The sequence below is a fragment of the Physella acuta genome, unplaced genomic scaffold (assembly GCF_028476545.2).
Source record: "Physella acuta isolate Inbredline_101_S28 unplaced genomic scaffold, ASM2847654v3 ptg001919l, whole genome shotgun sequence".
Lineage (NCBI taxonomy): Eukaryota > Metazoa > Mollusca > Gastropoda > Physidae > Physella > Physella acuta.
The window spans coordinates 185,442-210,152 of record NW_026733424.1 but is presented as its reverse complement, the minus strand read 5'-3'; the positions used below and the strand labels follow the sequence as shown (position 1 = coordinate 210,152).

Below are 24,711 nucleotides of genomic sequence, written 5' to 3'. Positions count from 1 at the left end.
TTCCTGGTGAGTACACTATGAGATACAACTTTCTGGTGAGTAAAATATGAGATACCACTTTCTGATGAGTAAAATATGAGATACAACTTTCTGGTGAGTAAAATATGAGATACTACTTTCTGGTGAGTAAAATATGAGATACCACTTTCTGGTAAGGAATATGTTAGATACCATTTTCCATTTTCTTTAATGAATATGCTATTCTCTCCCTCCCTCCCTCTCTCTATCCCTCTCTCTCTCCATCTCCCCCCTCTCTCTCTCTCTCGTATATGATGTATACCGACTCAAGCTATTTAACATTAGCCATGTTACAGGCTTTTGCTTCCTCCCCCAGTTCATCAATCACCTGTTTTGGGCTTGAGAACTGGGGACAACCAACGGTTTTTCGGGTCAAGCACTAGACAATGCCATAACCAGATGAGGGATTTGATATTTGATATTTGAGTGATATACTAATACAATGCAAGTAAAGTATATAATAAATGATGTCATAGACCATCTAAATTTCAAGTTATATATTAGTGCGATTCTTCTTTTCACTACTTGGTTGGTTTAAAATATATATGTATACACTTAGTAGTTTGGGTTTTATTTCGTCATATTTCTTTGGATGTCAACAAAAATGTACTGAACTTTTCTATAATGAAAACATACCTGATATTCCTGCTGTCTGGCACATAGACTGGCAACAGGTAAAGACCGATGGCATCGAGGGTCAGGTACGCGGCGCCAGTACGTGGCTGGAGAGAAAACTCCAGGTTCATCTTGGGCTCCTGGGACTGCAGGTAGATCCAGGACATCATGGTCAGCTGCTGGGGTCGGTCGTCGTAGATCTTGATGTAAGGGTAGGTCATGTTGATGATGACGAACAGGTCGAAGTCTGAGGAGAGGTGGATGGTATACAAGGTTAGGTCAAGGTCAGTGACGTCGATCTTGATGTAAGGGTAGGTCATGTTGAAGATGACAAACAGGTCAAAGTCTGAAGAGAGGTGGATGGTATACAAGGTTAGGTCAAGGTCAGTGTCGTAAGGTTAGGTCAAGGTCAGTGACGTAGATCTTGATGTACGGGTAGGTCATGTTGATGATGACGAACAGGTCGAAGTCTGAATAGAGGTGGAGTATTTTTTATTAGGCTGGTATACAAGGTTAGGTCAAGGTCAGTGAAGTAAATCTTGATGTAAGGGTAGGTCATGTTGATGATGACGTAAAGGTCGAAGTCTGAAGAGAGGTGGAGTATTTCAGAGATGTAGATTGTTACGTAATGTAGTGCTGGACTGACGCATTCTGGTCAAGGTAAGAGTTTTATTTCTGTCGGTGTCAATGTTAAGGTCAAGGTTAGGATTCAGATAAAGACGATGAGTAGGGATACCTTCAGGAAAAGAGTTAGGGTTAGTATCAAGACAAACGATGGGGCTAGATTTAGTCTGTGGTTATGATTAGTGATGCGGAGGTAGCGATTTTATTTATTTTATTTAACAATATTGAGGGGGTGGATTGTGACTCGCGAAGTGTATGGGTTTTTATGACAACATACAACAATAACATGGGGAGATGGGGTGTTATTTATTTAATAGACAAGAAACGTCATGTTCGAAAATTTACGTTTATATTAAAGTCAATATGAGCACAAGTAATGGAACTCTAGTGGCTGTTAGAGTGTATACAAAACACACTTTCACACTCGTCTTGTGACGTGGCTCCAGTGTTGAGTGTCGACATGCCGTACGGACAAATCTCACAGAATGTTGCAGCAGAGTTTGGCTGGAAGGTCCCACGGCCACACGGGGTGCAGGGCTGACGACCTCCGTTTGGGGAAAATTGGCCAGGCTGGCAAACATCTGGGTCAAATAAAATATGTTTGGTATGTAAAATTGAACTGTTTACCAATTCGACTAAAATGTAATTCTATGGAACAGAGTTTCTTCCAGGCATTCCCCCCCCCCCCCCGAACGAGATGGAATTTATATAGTAAACATACACTTTTACTAGTGTCCGCCCCCCCCCCCCCCCCCCCGAGAAAGTGCCCCCCGGAGAAAAAATTCTGGAAGAAACACTGCTTTGGAATAATATACTCTGGTCATAAACCTACTGCTATAATATCAACAACGACAATTATGTTCAATAAATAATTAAATTAGTTAATTAATATCAAAGCGTTTCCCCACCTTGACAGTAGGGCCCAACGTTTCCTGCCCACGTCCACTGCACCTGGTCGTAGCCAGGTATTTTCTCACACCTGATGTTGCTGGCACCGTGAGGCAGGGAGCCGTTACTGCACGTGACGCTGCACACGGCACCATACACAAAGCCATCACTGCAGTTGTAGACAAGCTGACCATCAGCGCTGGTGTTGGGGTCATTGCAGTACAGACCTTGAAGTTTACAATTACAAAATATTGCTGACATTACTTACAATGTGTATTAAATTTAGCTTACATTAAGTGTGCATTAACGTATATTAACTACTACCACTTTCTGGTGATTAAAATAAGTATTTAATACTCGACCTCATGGAAAAGGCAAAAAATATAAGATCGTTGACATACAATGGAACTATTTAAATGAAAAGGTAACAGAGTTAAACATTTAAATGGATATTTCTTTTAAATGCGTATACCATTGAATACTTAGTATACATACGTTGTTTTGGGGAAAAGTTATGTTGTTAACAAATCGCTATTAAAGAATAGAATGTATAAAGTATTTAAAACTTGATGGGTTAAAAAAAAGTAAAAAAAATAGAACGTTGACATACAATGAAACTATTTAAAAGAAAGCGTAAGAGAGATAAACATTTAAATGGATATTAATATTAAATGCGTATACAATTGCATACTTAGCAAACCTAAGTTGTATTAGGGTGTAAAATTACATTGTTTAAAAATCGATAAATCATATTCCTTACACAGAGACCATAGGCCTAGTGTAGAAAAATCTATCCCATACAAAAAAAAAATGCCTAAAGTAGTGTAGCTCACTAAATAACCTTTAAACAAAACTTGTTCACAAAACTTACTTTTCACTGTGACATTAAACCGGCATGTTACTGTGTTGTTCTGTCTGTCTGATGCTGTGAGCGTCACCATGGTAACGCCGATACCAAACGCTGACCCTGATGCTGGGTCACCCACCAGCTTGAGGTTTTCTCCTGAGTTGTCCAGCACGTCTGGCAGTGAGTAGTTGACCAGCGTGCTCGTGCCCAGTGCTGGGGCTGACGTCACCATGTTGGGGGTACAGCCGTACGGGAAGGTGGGGGGTTCGGTGTCTGTAAGTAAAAAAAAAACTAAACTATTCAAGGAATTTAAATAAGGCAATAAATATAAAATATAGCTATTGATAGAAATTTAAAATAAAATGTTTCTATAACCAACTATAATGGCATTTATATAGTTTTAGCATAGTCAGAGATCTCTGGTAAAAATTGATACAGATTTTTAGTTTTTTATAAACATTTTTTTAATTTGATTTCTCTACTGTACAAACTTCAAATTTACCCATATTAATGTCATTTCCCTATTCATAGATCTATTTCAGTTCGGTTTTATTTTTTATATTCTGTAATGTACTTTGAAATTAGCTTAATTCTTTTTGTCAACAAGCATTTTTTTGACCTAAACTCACCGGAAGACTGAAATAAAACCCTTAATACTGTCATGTATTGATATAATGTTGCAAATCTGCAACATCTCCAAACTCATGTTACCACGACAAGGGTCTAACAAAATAAAATTTTAATATTAAGTAAGCCTCTAATCAAAAAGATTTTAAATTACCCAAACAATAACCTGGCTGTGACCACGTGACCTCAGAGCTGCAGTAGATGTTGACAGGTGATGTCCGCAGGTAGCCTGACTCACAAGTGAGCGAACATGAGTCACCAGAACGTTGACCGTTGCAGACGTATTGGCCGTGGCTTACCGCTGGAGGCTTTGGGCAGATGGCTGAGGTCAGAAAACAAATCTCTGTATCTTGACATATTCTCATAAATATGTAACTCCAGATATGCGATCGTAAATTTAACTGTAAATTTGTGATTGCTAGCTAGGGAATGATGATTTGAATGTTTTGCTTATGCATGCCCGTCTTTTCAGCACATAATATATTCTTTATATATTAGTTGTCTATTCATGCAAACAACAATCGAGTGTATACTCAAACAAATTTTTGAGCTTTGTTGGCCACATACTGTAAACAATTCTTTGAAAAAGTTTATAAGGGTCTAAAAAATGATGGTTGTAAGCAAAGCCAACATTAGATGAAGTTTAGATATCTGGTAACTAAGTGCTATAATACCCGTCTTGTTAATCACGTGAGATTAACAATCTAATCCACGTCTAGTTAATCTCGTGTGACTGTCAAATCCAAGTCTTGTTAATCTGGTGTGATCGCCTAATCCATCTCACTGTCAAAGATTAAAAAGTGTCTTAACAGAATGTTCTAGATGCTAGAGACTCACGTATACACGTAGGTTGATGACCGCTCCAGGTTTGGTCTCCAAGACACTGGCTGATGACGTCACCATCAAGTTGATAGCCAGAGTCACACTTGATTGAACAAACGGACCCGAAGATGTTTTCGTTAGAACACGTGACCTGCCCGTTGCTGGGTGCCACCATGACAGTGCAGCTTTTGACTGAAAAACGTCGGAAAGGGAGAGGTTGTAAAATATACAGCCTGAGATTCTTCCAGGCATCTCTTCGGGGGGGGGGGGGGGGGGGGGGGGGGGCGGAAGGGTGGCTCTGCTCCCCGAAGAAGGTCTACCTGCCCCACCCCCGAACGAAAAAATATATACTTTTAACAGTGTCCTCCCCCCCCCCCCCCGGAAATTTTAGTCCGACCCCCCCCCCCCGAATATTTCAAGTGCCCCCCCCCCCCCCCCCCGGAGAAAAAAGTATGGAAGAAACACTGTATACAGCAATATGTATTTAACTTAACGCTGTACAAGTATTTAAAAAATAATCAACTTTTAAATGTAAATAATTTATGTTTAAACTGTGAATAATCAAAACATTGACTAGACACTGACCGACACACTGTCCAGGCGATGTCCAACTTTTGTTGGCTAGACACGTGATGCCATTTCCACCAATGACCGAGTAGCCCTGACTACAAGACACATTGCAGACAGTTCCATAAGACAGGTCTGGAGTGCTGCAGACAAAGACTCCATGTTGTACCTGACTTGGCTGTCCACAAGTTATGGCTGGAAAAATTATTTCAAAATGTTTTATTGCTCTCAAAATGTTCAATACTTTCATCAAAGTCCGGGCCACAAGAGCACAGTCGAAGCTTTCTAAGTTATGATTAACGTGAAATCTATTCACTTAATTTTTTTTAGGCGTGGAATGGACCACTATTTAAAGCAACAAACTTCAGACTTTCGCAATTATTCCTGAGTCAATTAAATATAATGTGGCCTAAGAAAATTGTTAACACCAAAATATGACGAGAGAAAAAAAAAACAAGCAAAACCTTATTGGCACAGAAATACACCAACAAAAAACATCATCATGGAGACATTAGTTTGGAATCCCCAAGGAGAAAGAAAAGTGTATTAACAAAAAGAAACATGGAAAATATTAGGTGTCAATGAAACAAAAGCAGCTGGAACTACTTGGACCCAACTTGAAGGAAGTGCCCCGAACCTAGTGAGTTAAATTGATGCTATTGCCCAATCATTTAAATTTATATTTTGAAAAGACTGACACTTAACCGTAAAACAAAGTTATTGAACAATCAAATCAAAACTAAAATCAATAATTTGAACCGACAATGTTTAAAAGAGGTTTTTTATTTACTAAATGTCATGTGCTCTTTTATAATTAAAAATATACTGCTATCTCTGACTAATTTGTGACCTTTGATTTAAAAAAAACCCACCTTTGCACGTGGGTTTTGGCGCGCTCCACGTCTCGTTCTTCAGACACTGGACACTGGAGGCACCGGTCAGCTGATAGCCTGGGTCACACGAGTACTGGCACTCGCTGCCGTAGATGTTGGCGTCCTCGGCATTAGTACAGGTAGCTCTACCGTTATACAGGTAGGTGGACTGGAAAGGGCATCTATACACTGGAGAAAGCAAGAGTTATCTGCAGTTAATACAAGGTATAAGATACATGGGAAGCAAATGCATAAGACTTTAACAAAGTCGACTACTTGGTACAGGTAATTCTACCGTTATACAGGTAGGTGAACTGGAAGGGACATCTATACACTGAACAAAAAAACATGGGGTAAAAGTAAAGTCTCTTTTCGAACCTTACAGTCCATGAGGCAAGTGAAGTAGTTCATCTATTTATGTGACCTATAAAGGGACAATTGGTCAGCACTATGCCCAGCCGCCTTTACTTTCCTTAACGTTAGGTATCCATCATAGCTGGGTGGACTCAGGGACATTCTGCTTACTTAAACCAGAACTCAATCTCTAGACTTTCGGGTTATCAGTCTAGCGCTCTACCCCTGGCTCACGCGTCCCAAAAACAAAATGTATCTCGTTTTATTACACTGTTTAAAACACAAGGGAAGCAAATTCACAAAGTTTAACAAAGTGCAAGAATTGTTTTGGTGGCTTCCCTTTATGCAATTTTTTTAAAAATAAAAATATTTTCCCATTCTGTATTTAACTGGTTTTATCTCTTTTATCTATAGGCATTAATTGACATAAATTTGGTTCTCCTCGTCACGACAATAATTATGACAGTAATTAAGAGGATAAAAATAAATGTACTATAAGCTGCATCACATTTTGAATCTATCCAGCTAAACACATTGAGCTAAAATTTATAAAGAACTATCCAGTCAGATGGTTAGGACATTATAAATCAATCAATAAACTGTCGCTTTGTAGTATGAAACCAATAATAAATCTCAACGTATCTTGCAAGATGCGAAAATGCGAAACAGGTATTGTTACTAACAATAGACACAACTCACCCTTGACTGTAAAGTTGACTGAACAGAGTGACGTCAGACCAGACGAATCTTTAGCAACAAACGTGATCACGTGGTTCCCGGCGGGGTGGTCGGACCCCGGGGACTGGCCTTGTACTTGAACTGGTCTAAAATATGAACGTGAGAATTGGTGAGATATACATTGCACAACTGGGGCCGTCCGTAAATAAAGTCACATTCATGGGGTGTTTGGGTGTGGGAGGGGCAGGGGTTTGGAATTTTTCAAAGTGAGACATTAATTATTTCGCTGTTCTTTCTTTTGTTTAAGAAAGTAAACATTAAGGTATCGTTAAACTAAGTTTATAGTTATATTAGGATAGAAAACGTTACTTAATCTTCCAAGTTATATTAAGAAAATAAAATTGCATAATCTTCGTAGTTATATTTAGAAAACACAAGTTACGTAATCTTCCTAGTTATATCTAGAATAGTGTTTTTTCCAGACTTTTTTCTCCAGGGGGAGTGGGGGGGGGGGGGGTGGGGACACTTCAAATTTCAAATTTCCGGGGTGGGGAGGCAAACACTGTTAAAAGTATATATTTTATATATAAATGCCATTTCGTTCGGGGGGGGGGGGGTGGCTGAAGTCTGTCTTGCACCCCGAAGTTTCGTAATCTTTCTAGTTACATTTAGAAAGCAAAAATTACGTAATTTTTCTAGTTATATTTAGAAAGCAAAGATTACGTAATCTTCCCATCCTGGGGGTCGTAAGCTGTGGCCAGTGTCCAGGTCACCTTGGTCGTCAGTTTTCCTTTATCTGCCGGGTACAGCTCGGCCACCAGAGGGCACGTGATCACCTGGGGGTCATCTGTGTCACGTGATAGAAAGAATGAGTAAGTTGAAACACAATAACACATCAACACATCAACACATCAACACAACAACACATACAGAGTTAGCGGTTCACTATGTTTCGACTAACTCCTGCGTTCTAATCTTAAATTTTAGAAATTAAAGTCAGCCCATAATGCCAAAAGAATTGCATTTTGTGTTTAAATCTTGTGTTTAAAATGTGGAATATTTCGATAAAATTAAAATGTGTATTATCCATCATATTTTTTTGTTTTATTGTATTTTTTGTCTGACAAACAGCAAGTAAACAGCCTGACAATGTGAAGACGCAAACACTATACCAACAAACACCTGACAATTACATATCGCAGATACTAGACTCTAGACCATCAAACAGCTGACAGTGAGAAGACGCACATACTAGAACAACAAACGATAGAGAAGCGCAGAGGAGGAATTTAAAGGGAGACACAGAGAGCACAGTGACGGATTACAGAGAGAAGAAAGCTATCAGATGACTGTGACTAGACAGACAGTAGACAGCAGACAGACCAGACAGACAGCAGAGAGAAAACAGACAGTATGCACGCAGAAGACAGAACTCAGAGAAACAGCAGATTAAACAGACAGACATCAGACAATCATCGTACACATATATATATCAGACAGACAACAGACAGACATTAGACAGACAACATGACAAACATCACACAGACAGCAGACAGAACAGAGTGCAGACCTATAGTAGTTGTGTTTTGATTTCCTGGCACCAACGACACATCTAGAGTGATGACGTCCCTCTTGTGACGGTTTGAGAATACTTGGGATGTAGCCACGTCTGTAGAGATACACACATCAACACATCAACATATCAACACATCAAGAAATCAACACATCATCACATCATCACATCATCACATCATCACATCATCACATCATCACATCATCACATCATCACATCATCACATCATCACATCATCACATCCACACATCCACACATCAACACATCAACACATCAACACATCAACACATCAACACATCAACACATCAACAAATCAACACATCAACACATCAACACATCGACACATCATCGACACATCAGCACATCAACACATCAACACAGGGCTCTTGGTTTTATCGAGGTGGGGGGAGGGGTATGTTGGGGGGGGGGGGGGGCGGGAATGTCAGGGGGACTAGGGCATGTTAAGTAGGGAAATTGAAGTAGGAGGTATTAGGGGGAGATTAGGTGTGGAGGACAAAGTGTCTGGGGGGGGGGGGCGATTAGTGGAATACGAGATTATTTGAAGGAGAAGAATTATGTTTTGAGGTCATTGTGAGAAATTTATGCGATAGGTGGGGGGGGGGAGTTTATGTGTGTGTGGGGGGGGGGGTTATGTGAAAAGGACATTATTTGAAGAGGAAGTTATATTGTTAGTGGCTATATGAGGGGATGAGAGGTTATGTAGGGAGGGGAACTTATGTGAGAGGGGTTGTGGGGGAGGTTATGTGGGTAAGAGAGGTTATGTGGAGGAAGGTTACCGAAGTCACAATACATGTAAGATAATTAAAAACCTGGATCTGAACAAATAAAACACACAAGATTCGTCCATTATGGACATCACACGTTAAAGGGTGGCGGTGAGAAAATAGCAGATTTGTGAGAGCAAAACCTTTACGATACACTCGTGGACAGTTTTGGGTAGTAGTGTTGGGGATGGAGCTTTTTGACGTTGTTTTTTTTTTCAGACGTCTGTTGTTGTTTTTTTCGAATGACGTGTGGTGATTTTGGGAGGGGGGGGGGGTTGTAAAAAATAACACGTGACGACCGGCTCCGGGTGACCGTGACCTTTCTAGAATGTATTTACATCTAAGAACAGGTTATAGACCTCGACCTCAATATGCTAATTCGTTTTTAATTACGAGTCTGCCCCCCCCCCTTTAATACAGAATATACATGTAGTTTACACTTCCTGGACTGTACGCTGGAAAAATTTCTATAGCCTTTTCAACATGTCTGCATCTAATATACAACATATATTCGTCTTAAACAAAGGTATTTGTGTCGTCTGTGGGGAGACGGGCCATTCATTTGCTGGGTCGGGGGTCAAGAGGTTCACATGAACTTGTGTGTGTAAAAATAGATCTGGCTTGAATTACTGTTGCTGTGTGCAGTGCCGGCGCCAGGTTATTTAGCGCCCTAGGCAAAGCCAAAACGTATTAAAACGCCACCTTTTACAGAAATTTAATAACATACGTATAAGAAAACAATTAATTTAAAGTGAATATTTTAACTTATAATCCATTGCATACATGTTACAAGTAGACTTCAAAATCTAAACTTTTTTGCCCCCCCCCCCCCCCCCCCCATGAATAGCGCCCTAGGCGACCGCCTAGTTTGCCTTAAAGGTTGTGTATGTAACAAGTTGTGTATGTTAAAATTAAAAGTTGTGTATGTAAAAATTAAAAGTTGTGTATGCAAAAATGGCAAGTTGTGTATGTAAAAACGGCAAGTAGTGTATGTAGCGGTGGAAATAATTAAAAGTGTCCCTTTTAAGGCTTTCACTGAGCATTTCGAATAATGCAAGCCTGATGACTATTGCCCCTTCAAAGTCACGGGTCACTTTACAAATTGAAATATTTTCATGGCGGCCCACTGGGATTGTTGCCGGTATCCCAAGGACCCAGTCCACCCCTGTATCTATGAGAAAGTTGTATGTAGTGTATATGTGTAGGTAAAGGTAAAAAGTTGTGAATGGAAATGACAAGATTTTTATAATGCAGGCTCTTGAATTTGTGGATTTAGAGTTGTGGAGAGACAGTGTCGTGGAAGGGAGGGGTGGGGGGTGGAGGAGCTTGTGGGGGGGGGGGGGGGGAGGGTCAGGGGATGAAAGTAGGAAAATGTGTGTTTGGAAAATGTGTAGCGATGTGGGAAAATGTTTGAGGAAAATATAGTCAACTGTATAGGTGCAATAAAGGGATACCCTAATTAAGTATTACGTGTCCGTGTCAACTTGTTATGCGCCATACAGGCCGTTGACTCCGATTTCAGTCGCGTTTTTCTTTTTTGATTTGCTTCCATAGCCTTTATCCAACCAAGAACATACTACAAGGCAGCAGTTGCTTGATTTTAGAGTTGTCTCTCCTTGAAGAGTGGCTGCTCCCAGCTATCGAGCCTCATCTGCCTGGGTTTCGAACTTTTTTGGTTCAGCAACAATGAGCTTTACAGACTCGACCTCCAAGTATGTAGTTGAGAAGTGTGTTTACATAACTCTGTATGTTTATGTACGTATACGTGTATGCGTGTGCTTGCAATAGTGCTTATGTTTGTGTAAATAAAAAAATCACGTCGCCCTTCTACCTTGCAGCCCCCATCCTGTGTGTCCCTCCATCCTCCACTCCCCATCTCTACACACCATCCGGTCAATGACCCCATCTTCTCTGACCAGCGGACACACTGACCCCTCTGTGACGTCACCAAACTGGACCTCCCCAACCTTTGGCTGACACAGCTCCAGGTCTAGCGCTGGGTGGGGCTGACATCCGGTCTAGGGAATAGGGTCAAAACATTACAAGGTCATAGAAATATTCATCAGGGATGGAAGGTAAATTACGTCTTACTTCCCCTTATTCTAGTGTAACATTAAAATAAAACGTTTAAGATCACACATTTGTTAGAATAACAGGGTACAAAATTTTATAAAATCTTAAACACCACTATGTATTTCGAACCCGCTTGCAGCTATTGGCTTCTATAAATAGCATTGGTAGCCTCTATCCCCTCTCCCAATTTCCCAAGGTCAAATAAATTTCATCTGTAAATATTAAAAAACATTTTAGTTGTAAAACATAAGCTCCCCCCCCCCCACCTGCCCACACAGGTAAGGAATTTTTGTTAGCGTAAGTAGCGCAGAACGTAAATAAGATCCATTACATTCTTAAAGTGGACTTGAAAAATGTGTCATTTATTTTAGCTTTCTGTTGTCTGAAGACTGTTTGAATCTAACGAAGAACGCACTTATAAATCACCGTTTGATTGAAATGGTCATCAATTACTTTTTGTAATAAACAAAAATGTGTATGACGGAGAATGTGGGGGGGGGGGGGGGGGCAGAAGACTGAATGTTGGTGTAGTGACTGGCGTCTGCCGGTGTGGGAGTCAGGAGTGACTCTAAAGTCGCATCCTGGGTCTACTTTCTGTCATGAGTTATCTTCTCCTAGGTAGAGGCTGACACTCTGGGCGCGTATTTGACTGCCACTATCATTAACCCAATGACGCTGTCAGTAGCACTCTTACACTGTCCCTGTCACTCTGCCACTATTACTGCCCATATGCCACTATTACTACCACTATGACAATATCACTGCCCATATGCCACTATTACTACCACTATGACAATATCACTGCCCATATGCCACTATTACTACCACTATGACAATATCACTGCCCATATGCCACTATTACTACCACTATGACAATATCACTGCCCATATGCCACTATTACTACCACTATGACAATATCACTGCCCATATGCCACTATTACTACCACTATGACAATATCACTGCCACTATGCCACTAACACTCTGTCACTATCACTGCCACTATGCCACTATTACTGCCACTCTGACAATATCATTGCTACTCTGCCAGTATCGCTGCCCATCTGCCACTATAATTACCACTCTGACACTATCACTGCAACTATGCCACTATCATTGCCACTCTGCAACTATTAATGCCACTATCACTGCCACTATATCGTTATCACTGCCACTCTAACACTATCAATACCACTGCCAGTATACCACTATCATCGCCACTGACACATTTGTATAGGCCTATATAAAAGCCACGATTCCTCATACCAGTCTAACTAACCCGTCATTTGCCGGATCTTGAAAAAAAAAATTTCGCTAATAATTACTTTATGTTTATGAGGTCATATATTTACCTGTTGATATGCCGCCTGCACTGAATGTGCATCAAGCAGGCAGATAGTGGCCAGCAGGAATTGGGTCACATCAGTTATCCTGACCTATTGTGTGATACACCATTAATAAAGATTAAACAAGTTCTAGAGATATGATACAACACTAATGGATGTATGTGATACACATTAAAAAAGTATTCTACAAGTTATAGAAATATGATACAACACTAATAGATGTATGTGATACACACATTAATAAAGCATTATACAAGTTCTAGAGATATGATACAACACTAATGGATGTATGTGATACACATTAATAAACAATAATAGATATATGTGATACAACCATTAATAAAGCATTATACATGTTCTAGAGATATGATACAACACTAATAAATGTATGTGATACACATTAATAAAGCATTATACAAGTTCTAGAGATATGATACAACACTAATGCAGAGGCGTAGCTAGGGGAGGGCGGGGAGGGCGGCCGCCCCGGGCGCCGACCCTAGGGGGGGGGGGCGCCAAAAGGGGTAGGAAAAAAAATTACAAGCTCATTTTAAGCTGCAGTTTTGAATTATAAACAGTCAAAGTAAAGAAATTTAACGGCTGAGAGCCTTTGCATACTGATTTAACTGTTTTCTACCTTGATTAAGTAACTGTAAAAGGTATATCCTTAAGAAACAGTGACCGGAAAAACTGCCTTCCAGCTTTCCTAGATGGGGGGGGGGGCGCTTTTTTGAAGACTAAAATCGGAAAAATTAAGGAATAAATAACCCATATCACTCAGAAAAGAACCTTGGAACTAAAGCGTATTTTACGATTGTGTAACATAAAAATAAGAATTAGTGACGTTTAAAATCCGCTCTACCATTTTTGTCCAAGATGGTAGGGAGGGGGGGGGGGGCGCTTTTTCACCAACAAAAATCGCAGGATTTGTATTGGATCGGTTACTAGATAACTCTTTTAACACTTAGAAAAGAAATGTGTTTCATTATACAATCAACCAGTCAACGAAATACTCATATCGTATTCCAATGTGAACAATAACTTGTATGACCTTAATCTAACAAACTTATAATCCAAATATATACTATATCATAACAGAGACTGTTCCAAAGATAAAACATAAAAAGTCTGTGCTAAACGATTTAGCACCGCTACAATTTTTTTCTCTGACATTACTAACCATCATCTTTAAAGGATAATGCATCTTAAGGAAAATTTAATTATCGTCGAGTGAAGTTTTAGGGAACGACAATCAAACAGCCAAATTATTTTTTTTTCAAGACTGTCGCACACACATACACACACACACATATATATATATATATATATATATATATATATATATATATATATATATATATATATATTATATATATATATATGTTAGGGGGGTTTAAACCGAAGAGGTGATCTTATTCACTCATCCGTGCACCTTTGCGTAGTGACAAAGGGGTCTAATAGACCTGAGCGAAACTAATTTACATCTAAACAACACCAATATTAAACTAAAAATAAAACATAGTAAACACACATAATATGCATTTATTTATCTTTGTTTGACGTCACCAAGGTTTATATGTTAAAAGCAAAGACACAATACAAATAAGACCTGGCCAGTCTTTCATATTCAAGAAAATACCACTTGAATTTCTAATACAAGTCAAAAAGACAAAAATAAGCAAACTTACATTTCGATGTGGAATTATTCACCCGTAGTTACTGACATTAATTCATAGAAAACACATATATAATTGTGGATAGCAAACCTACATTTACACAACTCAGAATTTATACATATGAATGTCATTTCCTCTAGTCCTAACTTAACTACTTGCACTGCTTATGTAATCTCAGAATCACACTTGTCAAAGTTATTCTTCCTAGTCCTAATTTCACTTGTACTGCTATGTAATCTCAAAATCCAAAACGTAAATGTCATCGTCTATAGTTCTATCTTTACTACTTGCACTTTTATGTAATCCCAGAATCACACGGGTAAATGTTATCATCGCTAATTCTGATTCCACTAATCAAACACGGTTAAAGTCCATCTATGAATACTCATCAGTACTCACAACAATCTAGCTCGACACTCAAGCGGCAGGAAGATTTCCAGCCACTGGAATACAACATTGGGCCTCTGGTACAAACATTGGGCCACAAAGAAAATGGCCACTGGAACGAAGAACATATCTACACGGCAGGAAGATTTCCAGCCACTGGAATAAACATTTGGCCACTGGTACAACATCGGGCCACAAAAATAATGGCCACTGGAACGAAGAACATATCTACACGGCAGGAAGATTTCCAGCCACTGGAATAAAGCATTTGGCCACTGGTACAAACATTGGGCCACAAAGATAATGGCCACTGGAACGAAGAACATATCTACACGGCAGGAAGATTTCCAGCCACTGGAATAAACATTTGGCCACTGGTACAACATCGGGCCACAAAAATAATGGCCACTGGAACGAAGAACATATCTACACGGCAGACGTTTGGCGACTGGTACAACATAGGCCACATGTATAAACTTCAGGTCACATATATAAATATCTGGAACGAAGCACATATGTACAGCAACAAAACATCGGCTGGGACAATAATCCAGCCTTAGTGGCCAGCCATAAGGCTGCCACCATCCGAGACCTAGACCATCGTGTGTAGGAGAGAGAGACCTCAACATAGTCGCCCTTCCTCATTTATAGGCTAGTCTTGTCCCCCTTATCATCTCCCTAGAGCTATAGAACCCGAGTTGGGCTCCGTGCCATCTCTCGACGTTCGAGATAACACCGGTCACTATGCACCCATGCGTTGCACGCCCGATAATTGACCGCTATAGATCTTCACATTGTCTCAGGGCTAACGATCGTGTCATACACCGCTCGAGCTAACGTACGGCCACGCGGTACTCCCGCAGCGTTTAACACCTGACAACTGACCACAACAGAGATCATGAGTAATGATTCTACCGAGACGTCCAGCGGCATGCCCGAACTCAACTTTAGACATAAATCACCGCGGGTGTCTTCCCATCATTACGTGCCACTCATGCACCTGCATAGAGCTCGTGGCCCTTAACGACCAGAGTGAGCCTATAACATTTAATTAAATTTTAGATTTCCCCTAGCCTGCTCATGCCCAATATCTTGGGTTTCTGTAACTAGTCCTAGTCACCTTAGCCCCTTTAATAAGCACCCAAGTTACTATTTTACTTAAAAATAAACAAAATAGTACCAGCCAACATGCTTACTTAAGAATCAACAATTTGGTACCAGCCAATATATATATATATATATATATATATATATATATATATATATATATATATATATATATATATATATATATATATATATATATATATATATATATATATATATATATATATATATATATATATAATATATTATATATATATATATATATATATATATATATATATATATATATATATATATATATATATGGGAGGGGGGCGCCAAACTGAATGTTCGCCCCGGGCGCCTGGAGGGGTCACTACGCCTCTGCACTAATGGATGTATGTGATACACATTAAAAAAGCATCATACAAGTTCTAGAGATATGATACAACACTAATAGATGTATGTGATACACATTAATAAAGCATTATATAAGTTCCAGAGATATGATACAACACTAATATATGTATGATACCATGCTGATACTTGTATAATACCATGCTGTCAAGTCTATATGCCAAATCTAAATTCTATATGTATACAAATGATATGCAAATCAATTTACCAGCAATTTCAACGAATTTTTTCCTAACTGTGGTCTCAGAGACATTTTCTCGTGCGTCCAAAATTCCTATCGACTCCAGGATTTCAGTGTGTTAAAAACTGAAATTATTGCCTTTAAAGTTTTAGTATTTCTACACGGCAGTCTAAACCTGTGTTAGTATAAGCATATTTTCTCACTCATAACACTTGTTATGGAAACACATATCACATTTTTAAAAACCAGAAAAATAGTTGAAACTTCAGCAAAAAGTTATGCAAGACAACGCGTATGTATACACTTTATATATGGCCCAAACTGGCGATATAGGCCTATTTACTAGCAGGGGCTGATACTTTGCAGTTATGTCCCTTAGTGTGCTAGAATTTAAAAATACATCTGGGGATTTCCCTTTACCTGGCGTTGGCCATTATAATTCCTGCATAGAAAATGTTAACGAAAAATGTGTATAAATCAATCGTTTCACCAATGAAGTGAAACATCAGAGTTTAGAAAAATCCAAAACCTGTCAACATACAATGTTGCCCATGTTTGTACCGAAAAGAAATATAGGACAGGTATGATGGACGAGGTGGAGGATTAACCGACGCCATTTTTTATTCGATGTTAAGAAAATTCTCATTGTTCTTGAGTTTTAACCTATTACGAGGGGCTCAACAGAGCGGGGGGGGGGGTCATTTTAGGTCAGCATGTTTGTCGAGTACATTTATAATGTCTTTTCCATTTTCTGTTGAATTTTTAACATTGTATGTCAGTAAATCGTATATCATACATCGTTTATCATATATCGTACATTAAACATCGCACATCGTGTATTGTTTATCGTTTATGGTATATGGTTTATCGTTTATTATATATATATATATATATATATATATATATATATATATATATATATCGCACATCGTGTATTGTTTATCGTTTATGGTATATGGTTTATTGTTTATTATATATATATATATATATATATATATATATATATATATATATATATATATATATATATATATTAAGAACAAACTCAAGACAGTATATTATAAACAACCCTGCTATACGGTATATTATAAACTAACCCGCTATACAGTATATTATAAACAAACCCGCTATACAGTATATTATAAACAATCCAGCTAGACAGTATAATATAAACAAACCCGCTAACAGTATATTGTGAACAAGCCAGCTAGACAATATGAAACTCTTATAATTCGGTGTGGTTTATTTCTACTCGAACCTAATCCTACCTTTACACTAAAAATACAGATGTGAAAAAAAAATCAATGCAACGCGGGGGTCATGGGATATAAATTAATATCTGTCATGCGGTGTTTTGTGTTACATGAAAACAGATATGTCTAGCACGGTTTTATCGTTTAATCTTGTATGAAACTTACAACACAACGCAAACACTTCACATGCAGAACGTATTTGAGTTTAGGTGCTCAATGGTGCGTGAAACTAGAAGAAGGAAGTTCGCTTTATCGCAGAATCTAGTGTTAAAGCTACATCATATCGCAGAAAAATTCACCATAAGCCTGATGTGTAGTGATTATGCGGGCCAATAGCTTTACCTAAACTGAATTTAAATCGGGTGACTAATATAACTTTACATACCAAAACTATTTTAATGTCAATGAAAACTTTACCCACCCACTATATTTAAACTAGCTGCATACCCGTGCTCGGCCACGGTAAATCTTTTTTAAATTTACCAACTTGGGAACATAACACAAACACAACACAAACATAAAACAAGCACAAACACAAACACAACACAAACACAACACAACACAACACAAACACAAACACAACACAACACAAACACAACACAAACACAACACCAACAAAACTTAAAAGAAAACACAAACACAAAGAAAACACAAACACAAAACAAACACAAATAAAAACACAAACATAAAAGAAAACATAAACGCAACACACAAACACAAAAGACAACATTGATAACATAATCACAACTTAAATGCAAAAATAAACACATAGTGCTCACTGTCTAGCACGTAGCGCCAAATCAAAGTGCCCTGTCCAAGCACCGGCGGACGCGCCTGATTCACTGAATGGTTATAACTCCCAGCTTGTTCGCAAACTGAAAGATAGAATAATAATTAGTAAACAGTACGTTCAGTGTATAAAATATATAAAAGGCATTATTTAAAATATCCGTGTTATACAATCACATTTTTTAAATTAGCGTGAGTTGAATTTATTTTTAAATTACCTCCCTAGGCAAAACTACAAAACAGTTTAATGAATTGTTTTTTCGACCCTACTGTTATTAAAATGTATCCACTTTTTCTAGGAACCTAAACGAAAATTATATTGGACATTGATCCGTTTAACATGTTTTAGTAATTTGCGTGGTGTATTTGATATTTTCTTCACGTTATGCGAAAGAGTAAAAACAGTGGCAACTATAACATAAATGTAAGTCGTTATATAAACAAGCCCTACTCTATTACATATAATAAGATACTGCCATGCAAGTAAAAAGCACGACATGTGATGTGTTAATTGTATGGTTCCAAAATCTATAGCGATGACGGACTGACACACTACCAAGCAGCTTATAATATAGATGTAATATATTAGATAAGTTACCTCCCAATGCATTATATTTGTAGTATCTAATATAACTTTATCTACATTTGACGTTTATAACATCATCTTGGCCTGGAGATGTGATTATCGTATCATAATATAGCTCGGTGAAAACTTTAAAAGATTCTAGAAAGATTTCCTAAATATTTGGCATTCGTTAGATTGGCTTCAAAAAGTGAACGGAAATAAGATTCTAAACCCCTTTTATTGTCTTTTTTTTTGTTGACAGACACTACATTTTTATTATTTGACTGACAAAGTCGTACTACACTATTATTTTTCAACATCTACTGTGGTCTTAATTTATCTGGCAAAGTGTTTCTACCCTTTTGTTTAAAACCATTCTTTGTTTTTATTAGACTAACGAGTGGATAATTATTGTGGCCTTTATTAGATTGTCTGCGAAGTCATTTGAGAAATTTAAAAAATCGATACGATAGCATTCACTTGATTAGACATAGGAGCGTTCGGCTTAAAACTTTTGAGATCCCCCATGTAGATGGGTAACAACCTAGTCTACCCTGACGGCTTCAACATTTTGTATGCTGCATTGTTACCCCCTATATCGCCTTTTTCTATATGAAAAATTTAATCAGACGCAGCTGAATGGCACCTAACAAAGACTGCTGTGTAACCAGATCTCATGGAATAGAGAATTATCACGCCCATATCTAGAAGGTACTTCCTTCTTGTAGTCATTGTATGTTTTATTACTAGCCATAACGTAGACCTGAAGATCTTGACACAAGGAAGGGATATAACTCTGTAGCCGTCCTGTAGTTAATGTTTCCTCGAACATTCGTTCGATAAAATTTGTTACTTGTTTACAGTGTCAACATTTTATGGTACTTAAACGTTAATAATCTACACGAATTAACATTACTTTTACGATATTGAAAACTTTCAAATTATCATAAATATGTGTCATAAAAAATAAAATTTCGGGTTGTTATTTTATTGATGTACCTACGTGAGATAACGCAGTGATAATTGTCGGATTCGGTTATTCTAATGTATGAAATCGCCTTAATGTCATCTCCAAGATCACACTTTAGAAAGAAGAAGAAGCCTTAATAGAAGGCCGGCTTTCTCTCTTTGTATAGACCTTCTTTCTTCTTCGTTCTTGATTATTAATACGCGTCAACTGGTTATGCGTTGACACCGATTTCAGCCTGTTTTTCTTTTTGGATTTGCTTCCATAGCCTTTGTCTAACCAAGAACAAACAGCAAGGCAGCAGTTGTTTGAATAATGAGTTGTCTCTCCAAGAAGAGTTGCTGTCCCATGCAATCAGGCCTGAACTGAACTCGACATTTTTCGGCTTACCGACTCGACCACGCCGATCCCACTTCTAAAAATAACTTTAAGATTTACAGTGAATCCGGCGCAACATAAAAACCGTGGCTTACAGTAGCAGATAATCTTACTTTCTTCTTACCATAAAGAGTTTTCTCTCCTAGATGAGTTGCAGTCCCCAGCAGTGGAGCCTCATCTGCCCCAAGGTTCGAACTCGAGACTTTGTGGTACAGCAACCATGAGCTTTACAGACTCGACCCCCCCCCCTTTCCCTCTTACCAAAAATGACGACGGTTTTCACACGGACAACAAACTATTCCTGCTACTACTTCTTGTGGAAGTTCTATGCACTGTTACCTGAGTTCGCAGAATAGTCGTATCTCCAGTTGGTACGTGGGTCAAGACATAAAGTCAATGCAATATGATATTAAATTTGACTTAATTGGTTGCCTACTTAATTTTTTATGAATTAATTAAAATTTTGTCCAAATTAGTAGGCTGTCTCATCAAACTATTCCGCACTATTATATACGCGTCATCACGTTCATTAGGTTTTTAGTCATGCAACTCTAGTGTAAATAAAACATGTAAAGTACTAAAAAAAATTCATAAAGAACGTTTTAATAACAAGCTTTTATGTAATAATGCACTAAAAAGTAGAAAATAAATTATACACTACTATTTAAATAACTATAAAGAAAAGCGTGGGTCTCTTCCTAAATATTAGTAAGGGTATCCAAAAGATACTAAAGTATTTTTTAGTGCATTCTTACATAAAAACTTGTTATTAAAACGTTTTTTATGACATTTTTTGGACTTCTTTATTTCATTGTTAGTCAAACTTGTAAAGTCGATTTTTATTACAGTTGTCTGTATAAGTTAGCGACGTCTCAGAAAAACCCTCGCGAATCGTAATTTGGGAACCAGTGCCTTAGGCTGTAGGTCTACCTATTTAGTTGGTGGTTGTGTGTCGGAAACAATCTTATTTTGTATGTATTGGAAACGGATGAATTCGTTGTGTATAGGATTAAATGCAAAATTTTACTTTTAATAATATGACTCACATTTTTTAAATTTTATTTTTTATTTAAAATACTATTGTTTTGTTATTGTTTGAGGCAAAATGTTAAACTTTTCTGGGTATAAGATCATTCAGTTTTAAAATGTCAAAATGATTTTTGTGATAGATTCTGGTGACAAATGGAATTGTATGTCTCCAACACTAAAATGAGGTCGAAAGTACTTGCTATTCTCTGCTAAATAATTACAAAAAAAATTATAAAATATTTTTTAACGTTGCTGAGAGTAAAGGAAACAAATTTCTCTATAAAAGATTAAGGGCATCTTTTATTTCATGACGTTAAAAGATTAACAAGTTCGTTTCTTAGATCGGTCTTATTTTCATCTCGGAGAAAGTGGCCGAAGCATAGTGACTTGTTGTCTGTAGCCAGTTGACACCCATGCCGTATGTCGTGTTTCCCCAAACGCCGTTTAGATTGGAGCTGTGACAGGTGTTGTACCACCAGGCACCATGGAATTTAGAAGCGCAGCTTTCTGCGCCGACTTTGTCGTTGTCTTTGTCGAATGTGCTGAACATGCAGGTGTTATGGTATTCCAAAGAATCCCCAGCAGTTCCTGAAAACCCACTGACTTGTAAAGCATAACCTTCCGGCTCGCCAAACAATCGAAACCTTGAATACATGGCGTAGTAGTCTGTGTTGTTGTATTTTAAATCAACCCTCAGTTGGTGTCGTTTCTTTATGGTCAAACGATGAATGTTTTCATTTCCCAGCCAGAATTCACCGCCATCCAATTCTCCAAACCCATACTTGTATTCCCACCAGCCGCGATAGAAATCTGTTGATCCGTTGAATCTTCTCTGTATCACCGTCCATCCTCCTCCGTCTGTCTCTGTGTCGCAGACTACTTCCAGTCCACTTGACAGAGTGACCACTGGTCTGGGCACGGTACTGGCACAACCCTTGCAGGAGTTTAGGGTAAATAGTTCCTCAACACTTGAACGCTTTGTTTTGGTGTTGTTGGCATCGACTATAGAAAAAAGTTGTATATTATATTTATTTCATTCAAAACATTTGCATGGGTCTCTACAAAAAAATCTCTCTATGGGTTGATGCGTTATAATCTATATAGCTTGGTTTAAACTTTCAGAATTTTTAGTGGCATCATTTCATCAGGTAACAAGAATTGTAGATGAAGTGTTCTTCAGAATTAGACTGAATAGATGCTTTTATGAACATGGTCTAGAAAACTGACTACATGTTTGTATAGAAAACTGACCACTTGTCTGTGTAGTGAACTGACATTATGTTTGTACAGAAAACTTACCACATGATTGTGTAAAGAAATAAACATATGGTTGTCTAGAAAACTGATTAACTTAAAGAACACATTCTCCTGATAAACGTTTTTCCAGTCACTATAAAACAACAAGGTAACCCAACGGCAAAATAAGACACAAACAAACCGTAATGGTAGAAACAAAACGAGCTGTATTAAGATAACTCGATAGACAATTCTTATTTTAGTGCATTAAAAGTTTGTTGCTATAAAGTTGTTTTTTTTTTATTTATTTTATGTTCTACTTTTTTTTATTCCTAATTTATGAATTTGACACGACTACGAATATCTGATTTAAAACACCACCAGTAGCTCGCGTTATTTAAAAAACGATTATCTGTCCTGTGAAAAGCAGCCGTCCGTGACCACAATTTACAGACATCAGTAAGCTGATAATGCGAAGGATCTATATATATATATATATATATATATATATATATATATATATATATATATATATATATATATAATTCTCTTCATGGAGACTATAGAAAACACCACGCAGGGAGGGGGTAGTGTTGAATTCACAAATTATGAATTGCTGATCAGCAGAAAATAAAACAACTAGATGGCGGCGTATACTACGTCGCGGGTCAGCTCGTACTTTTAAATCTTGCTAACTCCACTTAGTTTCAAAGCATTTTAAAACTTTATTATCTGCCCCTAATAGCCTTCACTAGATCGACCGGCTCTACAATTGTAAACATCCTCGTGAATCACAGCTCACCAGAGTATTAGAGTGATCGTGTCTAGTTAATTATATCCCCTTCTATTATTGAATATAGTAATCTGTCGAGTTATTTAATTTTGTTATCTCACCTTAGTTTCAATATAGTATATCTATTTTAATAACTAATTAAACATAAATTTAAAAAATAAATAGACTTGTATTGTCATCGAAGTGAAACGTATCTGGAAAGTTTGAACGAAATCGCTTCATTAAAAAGTGGGTCGAAATTGAGTTAAAAGATTTGCCTTTGAACTACAAACAAACAGACGTTGCGAACTAAATAAAAGCTTGTAATAAAAATATTGAACAGGACTGACCGCTCGATTCTTGAGCACAGATGATTGTCGACATCCAGACTAGGCAAAGAACGAAAGGAAATGGTGTAAACATTTTCACCAGCACTAAATGCACAGTGAGTGAGAAATGGCGGACTTAGCTAACTCGCTGGTTTTATACACAAGACTTTGTGGTCTTTTGTAAACCATGGGCGGGCTGCAAAGGTAGATCTACGTCAATACACACACACACCCCAGGGGCGTAGCGAGGGGGGGGGGGGCGGGGGTGTGGACACCAGGGTGACACCATTTAGGGGGGTGACACCAAGGCAAAAAATAGCAAAATATATAGAGAAAAATGATAATTCCACTTAATTAAGTGATTAATTCGAGTGTTAAAAAGTCTTTTAAGAGGTGCAAACCAAAAGTTTGAGAGGGGGGGGGGTAGAAATCAAAAGTTTGAGGGGGGTGCAAATCAAAAGATTGAGAGGGGGGTGCAAACCGAAAGTTTGACGGGCGGGGGTGCAAATCGAAAATTGAAAGTTTGTCCCCGCAAAGGGCACTATGTGTGTGTGAGAGAGAGAGAGAGCGTGTATATATTGATTCCCTAGAGCTTTGAGATTTTTACTTAATATTTCTATAATACGTAGGCTCCTTGGTGTAATGAAATTATTGCGTAAAACGGTCACTTTTTTACCAGAATGTACATTATAAACACTCCATTTAATCGCACCAATATATTTGAAATTAAATGTACATAAAATATATGTTTGTATTGTATTGTTGTAAATTACCCTGAAGAGAGAGGTTACACATTCAAGGGAGATCGTTAAGATATTTACTACACAAAAGACGTAACAACAACATGCAAGGCATAACGTTACACATTGCGTTTAAACATCAAAGACCCAGTGGGTCTTTTGGTACCGGAACTTTGAATGTTGCACATTTTATCTTTATCTAAAATTCCCTGCGGTGA

The 24,711-nt window shown here is 38.0% G+C and overlaps 2 protein-coding genes across 2 annotated transcripts in view; both read right to left on the bottom strand.

Moving 5' to 3' along the window:
* The window catches only part of LOC131931220 (uncharacterized), a 28,062-nt gene extending 11,135 nt beyond the window's left edge, over positions 1-16,927 (bottom strand). Inside the window, exons 1-15 of the mRNA XM_059287947.1 lie at positions 16,856-16,927; positions 16,463-16,560; positions 12,695-12,778; positions 11,102-11,288; positions 8,483-8,581; positions 7,636-7,759; positions 6,934-7,058; positions 5,881-6,069; positions 5,027-5,203; positions 4,457-4,633; positions 3,774-3,941; positions 3,017-3,265; positions 2,166-2,372; positions 1,674-1,838; positions 655-880 (exon numbers count right to left, since the gene is read on the bottom strand). Of these exons, the coding sequence (XP_059143930.1) occupies positions 655-880; positions 1,674-1,838; positions 2,166-2,372; positions 3,017-3,265; positions 3,774-3,941; positions 4,457-4,633; positions 5,027-5,203; positions 5,881-6,069; positions 6,934-7,058; positions 7,636-7,759; positions 8,483-8,581; positions 11,102-11,288; positions 12,695-12,778; positions 16,463-16,507 (2,222 nt within the window). The 5' untranslated portion in view covers positions 16,508-16,560; positions 16,856-16,927. The remainder of the gene's footprint in view (positions 1-654; positions 881-1,673; positions 1,839-2,165; positions 2,373-3,016; positions 3,266-3,773; positions 3,942-4,456; positions 4,634-5,026; positions 5,204-5,880; positions 6,070-6,933; positions 7,059-7,635; positions 7,760-8,482; positions 8,582-11,101; positions 11,289-12,694; positions 12,779-16,462; positions 16,561-16,855) is intronic.
* A 4,826-nt stretch (positions 16,928-21,753) lies between these two features.
* Positions 21,754-23,862, bottom strand: LOC131931212 (ficolin-1-like). The gene is made up of 2 exons (XM_059287934.1): positions 23,775-23,862; positions 21,754-22,418 (listed from the first exon to the last, which is right to left on the bottom strand). Exons 1-2 carry the CDS (start codon positions 23,845-23,847, stop codon positions 21,754-21,756), a joined length of 738 nt encoding a protein of 245 aa, XP_059143917.1. The 5' UTR covers positions 23,848-23,862.
* Positions 23,863-24,711: the final 849 nt, after the last annotated feature.

Coding starts and splice junctions, on each gene's coding strand:
- LOC131931212 (XM_059287934.1), bottom strand. CDS start 23,847: ATGTTTACACCATTTCCTTTCGTTCTTTGCCTAGTCTGGATGTCGACA. Junction 22,419..23,774: donor CTGTGCTCAAGAATCGAGCG/GTCAGTCCTGTT, acceptor TTTTTTCTATAG/TCGATGCCAACAACACCAAA.